This window comes from Mytilus californianus, unplaced genomic scaffold (genome assembly GCF_021869535.1).
Source record: "Mytilus californianus isolate M0D057914Y unplaced genomic scaffold, xbMytCali1.0.p SCAF_2, whole genome shotgun sequence".
Taxonomy (NCBI): Eukaryota; Metazoa; Mollusca; class Bivalvia; order Mytilida; family Mytilidae; genus Mytilus; species Mytilus californianus.
In genome coordinates, this window is record NW_026262668.1 from 67225013 (window position 1) to 67239093 (window position 14081).

General features: G+C 32.8%; 2 protein-coding genes across 2 annotated transcripts; one reads left to right on the plus strand and one right to left on the minus strand.

Annotated features, from left to right (window-relative positions):
• Nucleotides 1-1045: 1045 nt before the first annotated feature.
• Nucleotides 1046-8615, minus strand: LOC127728034 (zinc finger protein 91-like). Its single transcript, XM_052235194.1, has 2 exons — nt 8535-8615; nt 1046-5023 (listed from the first exon to the last, which is right to left on the minus strand). Exons 1-2 carry the CDS (start codon nt 8575-8577, stop codon nt 1104-1106), a joined length of 3963 nt encoding a protein of 1320 aa, XP_052091154.1. The 5' UTR covers nt 8578-8615; the 3' UTR covers nt 1046-1103.
• LOC127728142 (uncharacterized) lies at nt 7805-12276 on the plus strand. Its single transcript, XM_052235385.1, has 2 exons — nt 7805-8490; nt 11482-12276. The coding sequence occupies exon 2, from the start codon at nt 11523-11525 to the stop codon at nt 12147-12149; it is 627 nt and encodes a 208-aa protein (XP_052091345.1). The 5' UTR covers nt 7805-8490; nt 11482-11522; the 3' UTR covers nt 12150-12276.
• The last annotated feature ends 1805 nt before the right edge of the window (nt 12277-14081 follow it).

Here is a 14081-nt window from a genome sequence, read left to right on the forward strand (position 1 = left end):
ACTGATTATGTTGCACGACCTTTCGCTAAGCTTGGCCGCAGTTCAGTATAAAATGTATAGTTTGATGATCTTTTCTGCTAACTACTATACTTGTGAAAAACCCTTGGCAACAGAAACATATTCAGCTTTTTTTTTAATCGACCCAATTTACATAGTAAAGGACGACTTCGTACATTTTATGATCGCAAATAAAATATGTATATAATATACTGTGCACTGTAGTTCGTATATATACTGAGACCCTTTGGCAACCCCACAGTTTAAATGTTTATATAAATACGTGAGTTGTGGGCGTTACAGACGAACGTTCAACTAATCTGACCCAGTCAATGGGATATTTTAGCGCGCCAATCAATGGTCTCGGCTACACTGTTTTGCACATGATTCTAAATAGAAGTGAAACTTTTTTGATATTCCTTATGGTACAAAAAATGTACATCCATTTGAATGTAGATCTGGCAGCAAGACAAAGTGTTTCCAGTATATATAATATCCCCAACTTTGCAGAGAGTTATAACTATTATAAACATATAGTAGACCTTTTACAATTCTTGTTGAACATGTTGAAGACAAAATTGTAAATTATACAGGTTTTTGTTGTTTTTGTTGAAGTCTTCATAAAACAACATCTTTAAACAAAATAAACTAATTTGTATCTGAAAGACAATATGTATAAATTTAATTCTGTTTTAGTTATAAAGAATGTCGTTCTAATGTGTTGTGTGGATAATTACCAAAATTTTGCCGAAGTCTCAAAATTACAGGTTTTATTCATCCATAGCAATGTATAAAATTGATAAAATTTGAAACTACACAAAAAAGTCATATGATATCTCTATATTAAAATGTGAATTTAAGTAAGATGGAAGGACTCCTAGCAAATGGTCCCTGTATAAACAAATCAAGGGAAATTAGTTCTACTGCTTTGTAAGTAGACTACCTCCTCCTTTGTCTTCTGATGGTTAGTTGTCTCATTGGCAATCATATCTCACCTCCTTATTTTTTTATACCAATCAACATTTGAAAGAGCAATCCAATAACAATATTATGAATAAATGAAAATATATTTACTTCATACATTAAAATAACACATTAGTTTATAACTAGTTTTCATACTTGGTAGATGGTATGAATACATTAGACACTTTAACATAACTATGTTCTTTTTCATCAGTTTTGCCATTTTCTGTTGAGTTGGATGTGATATCCTTATTATCAACTTCATCATCTTTAATTCCAACAACTACTTCATATGTATTTGATTCTTCAGATGATACTTGGTAAAGAGTTCCAGATTTAGGGTCAAGGTATTGAAAAGTGGTTTCACTATTTTGCATGTCACTATACACTTCTAATGGAAGTTCTACTTTAGATTCTTCTGTGTTTTGGTCTACATATATATATATTTCATTTTCAGTATTTGAGCTTTCCTGTGCAGACTGATGAGTTGGACTGACAGCAATTTCTCCTGATTCTTTATCTACATCATTTACGACGACTTCATCATCAACAGTCCTGAAGATAGTCGAACATGGAGGATTACTTCGTGTTCGCATAACAGATGGACTTTCATTTAATTCTGAGTTATTTTGTTTCACATTTTCAATTTGTTTGCTCTCTTGAATAATTCTACCTAAATCTTTAATCTGATTGGTTGATATTTCTGTTTGAATGTCAGTTTGTGCAGCATATGATTGCACTGGTGTAGATTTCATTATTTCTTCTTCTATATGTTCACCAAAATTCTCACTTTCAGTCTCGGTACATAAAATAAGTTTGTTGATCAGGACTGATTGTTTTTCATTACCAGGGTGTTTATTCTTGAAGTGTCTGTTCAACTGTTTCTTTTTTTCATAAGCATTGGGACATTCATTACATTTAAAAGGGAGATTTTTGTTATGAGTTTCCAAATGTTTCTTCAGCTCATAAGAAAAGGCAAATTTCTTATCACATACTGTACAAATGTGTGGTTTGTCTTTAACATGTGAGGACTGAATGTGTCTTGACAACTCATATCTTTCATAAAATGTTTTTGGGCAACTGTTGCATTGGAACACTTGCCCTGAATGGAACCTTGCTTTATGTCTTTTGAGATAATCATTTCTAGAAAAGTTCTCTGTACATTCATCACATTTATATGGTTTCTCGTTAGTATGTATATGCCTGTGTAAATTTAAACTATAATTATTACGGAATCTCTTCCCACAATCATCACACTTTATTGGTTTATTTTCTTCCTCCTCGTGAATTTGCCTGTGAGTTGTTAATTGCTGCAATGTTGCAAATTTCTCTCCACATAAATTACATCTGTGTGGTTTATCTCCCTTGTGTATTTCTAAATGTTTCAGTAAATAGAGTTCCTGTTCAAAATTCATGCAACAAAAATCACAGATAAAGGGATATCTAGCATGAACCGAAGAATGGGAGTCTCTTTCAGTTTCAGGTAAAATTTTCTTACATCTGTCACACTGAAATGAAACCACTTGTTTTATCTCAAACTTGTCTTTATTATATAATTTTTGCAATTTTTCAGGATTACGTTTTGTTGATGAAGTCCAATCTAGGTTATGTGTTCTGTAATGTTCTTTTAAGGATTCTTCTGCTACAAAGCATTGATTGCATACAGCACATACATTTTCTGTATGAGGGGATATCTGAGCATCCAACTGGGTATCTGATTTTTCTTCCATAAACTCAGTTTCACTGCCTATTCTTCTGTTTCTCTCTTCTGTTATTTCTCCTGCCAGATCTACTCCATCGTTGTGTTTCATTTCTTTTTCTTGTTCCCTGATCTTGTCCTTATGTTTAGTCATGATATGTGTACGTAAGCTAGATATCCAACTAAACTCAACTTTACACACTCTACATTTATAAGGTTTTTTATCACTGTGGACAACCTTGTGACGTTTCAGAAGGTATTCATGAAGGAATGGTTTATTACAAATCTTGCAATAAAAGACATCTTCACCTCGATGTTCTTTGAGATGTATCAAGAGTTGTGATTTGCTACTAAAGCTATTACTACACTGATCACAAAGGAACTGACTCATAGCAGACTTTACTGGCATGCCTAAACAGTTGTGGTTCTTTAATAGTGATTCTTTGATGAATGTTTTTAAGCATTTCTCACATTGTATTCTTTTTGATTTATCATGTGATAAAAGATGACACTTATAATTTTCTTTTAAATGAAACCCCTTCCTACAAATATCACACTCAAATTCTTTCTTTACAGCATGTTTTTTTACATGTTTTCTGTAATAGTAAATGACAGCAAATGATCTGTTACAGTGTTCACATTTATAGGGCTTATTGTCACTATGAATTCTCATATGTATATCCAGCTTACTTTTACGGAAAAACTTCTTTTTACAGATAGAACATTCAAACTCTTTCTTTCCAGTGTGAGTCAAGATATGATTTTTCAAAACCGATTTTTCACGAAATGCTTTCTTACAGATATTACATACAAAAGGCTTAGTATTTGTGTGAATCCTCATATGAGATCTTAGTTTAGTTCCAACATAGAACTTCTGACTACATATGTGACATGAAAATCTTCTATCATTGTTATGGATTCGTTTATGAGCTGATAAGTTACAACTTTTCTTAAACGATGCTGAACATATGTCACATCTGTATTTTCTCTCTTTGTCTGTCAAATTCTTTTCGTCGCTTACTTTTGTTCGCAATATCTTGTTTGCAGCTTTAAGCATTTCATGATACTCATCTGCTTTCAGTTTATCTTTGTCCAAACTACCAGCTATAAAATTTTTATTCAACAAATCATTCACACCTGGTGTCTCTTCTTTACTTGTATTAGCATCACTAACCAGTGGCATACTGTAAGTATTTTTCTTAGAAGGAATGTCTGAAAGATTGTCTGCTTTGATGCTTGAATGAACGAAATACTTTATATTTCCTATTGTATCATGTTCATTTGTTGAAGTTAATATCTCTGTGCTTGGTAAATTAGCATCTTCTGATTGTTCTACAAGAATGAATTTCAGAGGAGCACCATTGACTTTTATTTCCCCTTCTTCATTTGACAGTAAATGATCTAATGTATTTATACCTTTTCCATGATTCCTTAAGGTCTCTATAAGTTTTTCAAGATTTAATGTAGGTTGTTGTTGTTTTGTGTATGTTTGTGTATTAGTTTGAACATTTTTCATTATTTGAGAGTTGTTTTCTTGTTTCAAATGCTGTTGGGATATGCCAACTCCAGTAACAGTTTCTTGTAGAAAATGAACAGCTTGTTCAAGTTTATTTTCCTCTTCTCTGTATTGTTCTTCTGGTTTAACAATGTTTTCTTCAAATGGTATTACAACTTGAGTTATGTTTTCTGCAATAAACTGTTTGTTTTGAATGGGTGTAGTTTGAAATGAATTGTTTGGTTCCGAAAAGGTTTCTGATGAAATGATATTCTGAACATTAGAAAGAATTGTTTGATTGCCCAAATATTGATCAGGTATTAGAGTGTTTTCTAAATTTGTTGCATCTATTGATTCAGCAATAAACATTCCTTCTTCTTGTACAATATCATTGGCTTGTGATTGATTGAATAGTGAAATATTCCTTAAGTGTTTGCTATCTGTTTTAGCTTTCTTAGGGATCACGTTCTTGTGTTTCCCAGCAGTATGAATTACCTTTTTCATTTTGGAGTAGGTTTTTGATAAAATTTCCCAGCTTGCTTCTTCTACTGGTTGCTCAGCAAATTTACTTGGGGTAATGACCTTTGTCCATCGCAATAAGTTCTTTGAATTAATAGTAAAGTCATTTTTCTTTAAGCTTTCCATTTTCATTAACTGTTCTGTATTTATGTTAGAAATATCTTGCACTGAAGGGTATTGACCACTGCCATCATTGTCTTGTGGCAGTTTAAGCAGACCATACAGCCCATCATCATCATCTTCTTCTTCTTCTTCTTCATAATGTGCATTGACTAATTCTGTTTGACACTCAATCTCCCTTTGTTCCGAGTATGTTGGTTTTGAATGGTTTTCTTCACTCATTTCTTCATCTGTCAAAAAGATATAAAATGTGTTTTAAGTAATTATAATCTCAAACCAAAGACATACTTTCATGACAACATAATACATCTATATTTAAATAAACTGTCAACATAGAGAAATGTCTCGACTTCTTGTTATTTTGATAGTAAAATGCAAATGTTGAAATTAAAATAGCAATACTTTTACATGGAAGATATGCAAAATATTCAAAGTCTATAAACCATGACTGAAGGTACAAGGCCAAATAATCTCTATGGAAATGAGATGTGCAAATGATAATACACATGCATACCAAATATCATTGGCCTATCACTAGTGGTTCCCCATAAACTGACCTAATCACAAACTAATACAATGTACACTAAACAAAGGTTTCAAAGTCAACAGACCATGACTGAGGGGCGGGGCCAAATAATCTCCATGGAAATGAGATGTGCCAATGACAATACAACTGTGTACCAAATATCATTGACCTATCACTAGTGGTTCCCTATAAACTGTCCTAATCACAAACAATTGCATGTAAACTAAGCAAAAATTTCAACAGACCTTGACTGACAATGACTGAGGGGGTTGGACCAAATAATCTCCATGGAAATATGATGTGCCAATGCAATATCATTTGCTCCCTTAAATAGACCCAGTAACAAAGTTAAAAAAATAAATGTGGATAGTGGACACATGTGGACACAGATGATGCCCCCGCTTGCATATCATATAGTTATAAAGGGACATAACTGAAGAACGGTAAAAGTTACGCTACCCAAATTTGAACTTGATCTGAGTTTTGTGGTAATAAGCATTGTGTGTAAGTCTCATAACATTTAAGTTAGAGAACGGAAACCAATTTTGGGACGTACGTACGTACAGACGGACAAGGGTAAAACTTAATGCCCCCACCGCTACGGCAGGGGCATAAAAATTGTTGACACTGCTGTTGGAAACAACAGTCCCAAGTCTCAATTTTGTGACTTCTTGAAGTCCATGCTAAATGAAACTTTATTGTTTGCTTAGTTAAGAAATGCTTTCAATGAGATTGGCAAATAATTGGTGCATAAACTCAGAATGATGTCAAATTAAACAGTTAGAATGTATATTTGGAAAAATTTCCTAGTGTCCCCAAAAATATTTTTATATAGTCCATAGTAAAAGCACAAACAATTTTGAATGGAAAGATTTGATTGGATGCCAAAGATCTTACATGCTGCAAAAAATAATTTTATTACAGTTGTGTGAATGATCTGATTTAAATCAGTTTGTCATTCTGTATGACTAGTACTAATACTTTCAAAATTAAGTTGTACTAAATGTGATTCTAAAAATAAATTATACCAATAAATAAATGGTTTTGAAAACTTAAAATGTACCACTTTATTACAAAAGTGTGAAAATTCATTCAAACCTCATTATTAAAACGGAAAAACAGGAATTTTACTTTTACAAAATTTACTTCTGGATACTATCTTATGATCATAAACAACATAAACAAGCTTCTGCCAAGTTTGGTAGAAACCCAGGATAGTTTAAGAAACCACAGAGTGAATATTTGTGGACGCCACCGACAACTACGCTGACGGAATGTAGGATTGCTATGTCTCGCTTTTTCGACTAAAGTCGAAGGCTCAACAATAAGGAGTCTAGTTAAAGGGAGATAACTTAATTTATCTAAAAATACTACTATACATTGAACAATAAAATTCCCTGTCCAGATATAAGAAGATAAAATCAAAGATATCAATGCACAGTACAGTTAGTAACAGTACATTATTCACCATTAATAAATCAAACCTTTTGAAGAAACCATCACATTTAAGTTTTTTCAGGAATTTGTAATCATATAATTCTGTGAAAGACTTGGACGTTGAAATAATTAAGTATTAAGTGGCAATCTGTGTAAGAATCAGGCAGTGATAAAAACATGACAAACAAAAACTCGCTCAAGTTCACATTAATTTAAGTAAAAATGTATAATGGTGCAAGAATATAACATTCGTTTCCTTTTCCTGTTCTGGTATTTCAAGATATAATTTGGTTGAAATGCACTAGAAATTAATGATTAAGGAGAGCTAACCAAATAATTTGCTATCATTCTAACCAAAAGTTATCTAGCAATTTCTTGAATTACCAGACACACAGAAAAGAAGGACCTACCATTTCTATCTCAGGATTAGGGTGTCTTCAAAATAGGATGTTTAGGTCAGTGGGTTTTTTTTCGGCCATGTTTTGAAATTCTTCTAAATTACCTGATTCTTACAAAGACTGGCACTTAAACATTTTATGCTTTATATCTTCAAGCCAATAACGTGTGTAATCGTATCTACATTCCTATATGTGATAATGGAATATTCAGCATGCAGTTAACAGATGCAGATCCAGGATTTTGAAACAGTGGGGGGACAACAAACTACATTTTGTAGGTTATGTTTGGAGTAGCTAGGACATGTAAAAAGTGTATGCATTTACCATAGCTCCATAAAACACCCCCTTAATCAAAATCTGGTAAATAAGTTTTAGCATGAGTGGTGAACTATTAATTTCATGTATATCAACTTATACTAAGAGCACTCCATCATTTTATGAGGGTGTAGATGGGGTTTACAGAATAGAGAATAATGGGCAAAAAATATAAAGAATAGAGAAAAATGGACCAAAAAAATAAAGAATAGAGATAAAGAGGTGCTAATATAAAAAAAAATAGAGAATAATGGGCAAAAAGTATAAAGAACAGAGAAAAATGGCCTAAAAGAATACAAAATTGAAGGACCCCGATCCAGACCCTCTTCGGTATATGTGTAAGAATTATGGGTGCTTGAAAGCGAAGCTCCTGCTAGAGGAGGAAGTTACATACTAGGTAAGGTATCAACAAGTTATAAGACATAACTGATTCTTACAAAATTTATTTTAAATGTTTCTAGGCTTGTAAAACATTCTGACATTCATGACAAAATTGACATTATTTTAGAAAACATTTTTATCTGGATCATATAAATTTCCAGATGATATCGGAATATCAAACAGAGTTGTCCCTCTTTTACTGGCTATAGTATCCCCCCCCCTTTTTTTTTGAATAATCTGTATGAACGGTTTGCATCCATATGATGTATCTACCTATCGCTTATACGTTGTTTTTCGCGATTTTTACTGATTTATATGCTTTTAATCGGGCATGTAATAATGAATAAAATGGATATGTGTTTGTTCCCTGATAGTGATACAGGGCAAGATTTTTTTCACATTCGTATGCATCAAAACGAAAGTTCTATATTGAATTGGTCTATGTTGCTTGTTTCCTCAACTTTGAAAACGCTGTTAAGTTGTATTATTATATAAAGAAAATGCATTAATTACGAACACAAAAATTATCCTACGACCAAACACGTCAGCCTTGTCGTTCAAAATTATCTCCCTTTGCTTTCCTCCTGACTTACTTTTGCCTTTCGTGTGCAGTATTTAAAGCAATCGACGAAGCATCGACGTAAGTATATTATAAGACGTAATGTATGTTAATGGGATACTTACTCCAGTGGAATAAGAGTCTTGTAACAGCGAATAATCTACACATGTAAGATTGACAGTATTTCGCAAAGTAAAAGTAAACGCTTTTCCGGTTTCACAATGAACAACATCCGGATGTATTTTTATATTGTGCCCAGGCAGTTCTTGAACTGTCGAATGATTTATGAGAGTCTGAATTGCCTTCATCTCTTTATTCTTTATTTTGTATGACATTTTTCTCTATTTTTGTTCAATTTTGCTATTTTTCTCTCACATGGTATTCTTTACATTTCAGCACCCCATTATTCTCTATTCTTTATTTATTTTTAGCCTATTCTTCTCTATCATCTTTATTTCGTTTTGCATCCTTTATTCTGCACCTTTTGTCCATTATTCTCTATTCTGTAAGCCCCATCCAGACCTACATTTATATATACAAGTTCTAAGGGAAATATAATGAAAGACAACACATATAAAAAGTTCCCCGTCCACAAATCCGAACGGTTACACAGAATCGTGTCCATGAACTAGATTCCTTAATAATATCTGGGACCAATATCTAAATATATTTATGTATTAGACCCAAATAAAATAAGTTCCAAATGCAATATATATTCTGGAATATTCTGGAAAAAAATATTACAGCATTTGATCCTTACGGAATAAACCATTTAAGATGCATCATCTCTACACTACAAAGCATGCAAAGCGTAACAGTTTATAAGTAGTAGTTCACAAAATAAAATCTCATATATGCATTTGATACGGTACATTTATAATGATATCTTTTAGATTCCATTTTTTGAAAATCTATAGAGCAGAGAATGTCGATTTTTTTTATCAATTTAATATGTAGGTTCATTTTTTTGTCCTCTTACGTAAAACCATCGATATAATAAAAACTTCTTCAGAACTTATGTAGGATGTAGTTGCCAGCAAAAAAGAAGCCAAGGTAAAGTGTTTCATTTTCTTCACAAATACTTCGAAATGACAATAAACATTGAAAATAGTTATAATTGTGTAAATGCTTTATTTATTTATTACTTTTACCCGGTTTCAACTTATAAAACTTATGAAGCCAGAGGCGGATTTTTATATCTATTTCTTTTCTCAGTTTTTCAAGTGCCACAGCTAACGTTGCTATGGTCTCCAGCCTTTTCAAAATCCTTGATCCGCAACTGGAAGTTAATTAATAATATATTTTAAATCTACCATGCATGCAAACCTATTTTACGACTTCTTTGGACTTCTATGATAAATATTGTGTCTGGTCTTTCCTGTTTATAGATATAAGAAGATGTGGTATGAGTGCCAGGCGCGTAGCAACCCGTACGCAAAAACGCAGTTGCGTACACATCGAAAATTTTACAAAAATACAAATATGGTAAATCTAGTAAAAATAAAACTAAAGTAATAAATTAAATTAAAAACTATTTTACAAATTAAACATGTTAATAATCACTTTGTAGCTATATTCCATTCCTGAAATTACTTTTCATTTACGAAACCAGCATCATGATTATATGTTGCTGATGCAAACAATTAAAATGGTCCTCGAGGTGTCAGAAAACAATTCTATGCCTCCTGACCCAGTCCTGACATCTTTTCTGAAGATTTCAAAATAACTGGCGAAATAAAATATGACGTTATAAAGAGACCATGAACACCGATTCATTCTCATGGTTTTCCTGTGAGGTATGTATAGTCTTAATTACATACGTCGTCATAACAGATTTTTTTAAACAGTCCAGTCAGACTTAAGTTTAACAGGGTTGGTAAAGGGTAATTTTCGTGCATCGTGCTTGCCGTTTTTTTTAAATTTAAATTGACGATCAACGAGTTTTTACTTTTTTTATTTGTACGTTCAGTTGTGCAAGACGGGTGTCTCGTTCAAAGTGTTCCCCTAACTTAGTTATACGTGCTTCGAGATTAAAAGTGCTTATTTTCCATGCTTCGAGATTTAAAGTCCTTGTTTTTCCGTGCTTGGTAAAATTAAAAGACTATCGTTTTGGAAGTTAATAAAAAGAAATCGGAAATAATTTGATCATTTTCCTTATAGATTTCGGGACTTAAAACGTAAACATTATATATTTGCCAGTTAAAGGTTTCCAACCTATGACATGCGTTCGTTATATAGTACTTTTTTTATCAACGTTCATGGACGAAATTATTTCACGTTCACTGTGAAATTGTTTTTACTTCTTTGTATTTAACGTTTTTTCCATGCAAATACCACCCTTTACCACCCCTTTTTCCTTAACTAACTAGCAACGAATATCAATTTTAATTTAATTTAATCAAGCTCAACCCACTACACATTAGAAAATCCAAATTCCTAAGCCAACAGTACTTTTGTTTTTCTCTAATCAATATTCATTTTTTTTTTCAAAAGTTGACTTGTTACTCATGAAAATAAGATTTCGGTGAGGTCATTTTAAGTCCCAGGAAATTGCGAGAATGCAGGATTTTACCATTTACCCAGAGCTTCTGGGGGCCTTCAGCGCCCCCCAAACCCCTTACAGTTTCACTTCCTCCTCCGGCATTGAGTACACATCATATTGGCCTAGCTACACCCCTGTACAATGTGTAAATGTTACCCTTTTCATGTGTTATATAAATAACGTTTCCTAGCTAATAATTAAACTGCTACTATTTTATATAGAAAAGAACATAATTATCTATATATACATATATTCGATATATATACATTACAACATTTACCCTGTTTAAACAGGAGGCAAACAATTTGCAGAAATTTAACTTAATGCATTACATAAAATGTTCTTGAAAAAAATTGCGGAAATGTAATATAAATTTATATAAAGTAATGCTGATATGTGCATGGAAGCGTAAAACGCCGGCATTTGGAATATGCCCACTTAGTCCCATGACACATATTCCAAAAACCGGACTCTTAAAAAACAGTATTTATATATTTATTTAATGCACTTCATTATATCTTAAATTATAGGTTGCTGAGGTCCACAGAGCAGCATATCTTTTTTTAACCAAATGGCAACTGCCCCTTCTAGTAGTATATTTAAAATATCTATAGGGGATATTAAGGAGGATACCGTCTCATCCTGCTCTGCGGTAGTTTTTGATTGGGACAATACTTTGAAGCAGTACAATCCCGAAAGACGTACCTTACAGACTGGAGTTGACAAGAATATACTCCTAAAGTGGAAAAATGACTTAAAATGCCAATTATTTATTATAAGTGCGATCAGACCATCAAAGATGAATATGGAAACAATTCTTATTGAAGTAGAAAGACTTGGACTAACTGATGTTTTTATTGAAAAGTCAGACGACTTTCAAATTGTGCCGAACAAATATGCAAGGAAAGGAAACGTTATCATTTGTGGATATGACAAAGCAGAAACATTTTTGGATATATTTTATGACAGGAAGGATTTTACAGATGTAGATAAAGGTGATATGTTAGATTCAGGACCGCGTGGAAACATAAATGTAGAAAGTGACATCAATGACATTGAAACAGATGGTCACGTGATAGTGGATACCATGGCTTCAACTAGGACAGACACGCCAGTTATATTCTTTGACGACGAAGAGGTCAATATAAATAACTTTTCACAATTAGTGAAGAACAGTGTTTGTTATAATGTTATTTAAATTATTCTAAAAACTTTTATCAAATTATTGGATAGATGATTATTTTTACTCTTTTCATGTTTTTTTCATTACCTTTTAAACGTGTTACCCATTGATATATTTATTAAAGTCTACCTCAGTTGCTTTGTTTAGAACAAACTACGTGTATTTAATATAAGGAACATTTTATTGGGCATGTGGGAGTCTGGATGTATTTTGTTCCTGTATGTGCCAAGCGTTGTTTTCTATCATTTGCATATATTGAATGTAATGACTGATGATATGATAAAAAGACCAGACCCATCATACATAGGAAAAAACGGAAAAAAATATCGACTGAAGATAATAGCTTCGCACTGTGATGCGAAGTAATACATTTTGTGCGTCCGAAGCGGTTTCTGTATTTACCTTACAATCTGGAACACTCAACCTTAATATTTAAAAGCCAGGGATGTATTAATAAATAGAAACGTTAGGAGCTATATGACCGAAAGGACCTAAAAGATAAGACAAATTTATCTAAAGTTAACTTAGCATGAGAGAATTCAACCTTAATTTCTAAATATTTTTTAGTTTGTCATCAGAGATTTAAACAAAAAATGTTAAACATCATGTCAGTACATAAGCAGACTACTGAGCTGATGATTCTCTCGGAGAATAACGGTTAACCAGCAGTGGTATCGACCCAGCGCTAAAACATGAAAATAACACTATATAAAGATAAGGAGATATGGTATGATTGCCAATGAGACAACTATCCACCAAAGTGCAAAAGAAGTGGATGTAAGCAATTATGGGCAAACGTACGGCCTTCAACAAGAAGAAAAACCCATACCGTATAGTCGGCTATTAAAGGCACCGACATGAAAAATATGAAACAATTCAATTGAGAAAACTAACGACCTAATTCATAACAAAACAATTCACGAAAAACAAATATGACAGACATGAACCAACGACAACCACTGAACCACAGGCTCCTGACTTGGGATAGGCAAATAAAGAATATGGCTGGGTTTAACATGTTTGTGAGCGCTCAACCCCCTCCCCTAACCTGGGAAAGTGGTGTTACAACACAAGATAAGAACAAAACTATAAAAATCAGTTGAAAAGGGCTAAACTCATCAAATCGATACAAAGCAGAAAAACATCAAAACAAAAAATTACACAGACCGGACGTCGCAGAGTATTTATACATCCCTCATCCCTAACAACAAAAAAGACACACAGTACATATATGAGAGTACTCGCAGTTACTGAAAGCCAATAAAAACTGATAAAGAAAAATCATGTATCTAAGACTAAAATATCAATCAGTACACATCCAACATCCACTGGATTTTGTGTAAAGTCGCCATTAACAGTCAGAGAAAAACATGACATCGTGCAATGCCAAAATATAGGTATCGACAGATTGTAGTACCGTGAAAGTGCTTTTAATAGGCTGAAGCAGCTATTCGCATATCGGGCGACGCAGGGGACAATTACCATGTTGGGGCACCTTTATTTGTCTCATCTTGGTCGATTTTTAAGATTTTACTTATATGCATCGCATATACAATAGAAATGAATCGCCCTACAGTGAAAATGAAAGTCTAGTATCATTATTCGACAGTAAACATGAATCGCATAACGAAAACAGCATAGTGGAATTTGATTCAATATCAACAAGCTGAATAACAAAACATGTTTTAAGTTAAACAACATTATTAATTATGTTTAACTTGTGAGGTACATTTTTCTGCAAATGAAACTTAACTGCTACTTTAAAATCTCTTGCACGCTCTGTTCGTGAACTATTCTTAATATTTATCTATTTGTGTATCAATTTTGCACCTGGATGGCTGTAGGCGCGATGAAAACCCATCCGCATCTCATACCTATATCATGAATTCATAAAAACCGTACACATTATATATTATTTCTTATTTTATTCAAAAATCTTGAATTTGT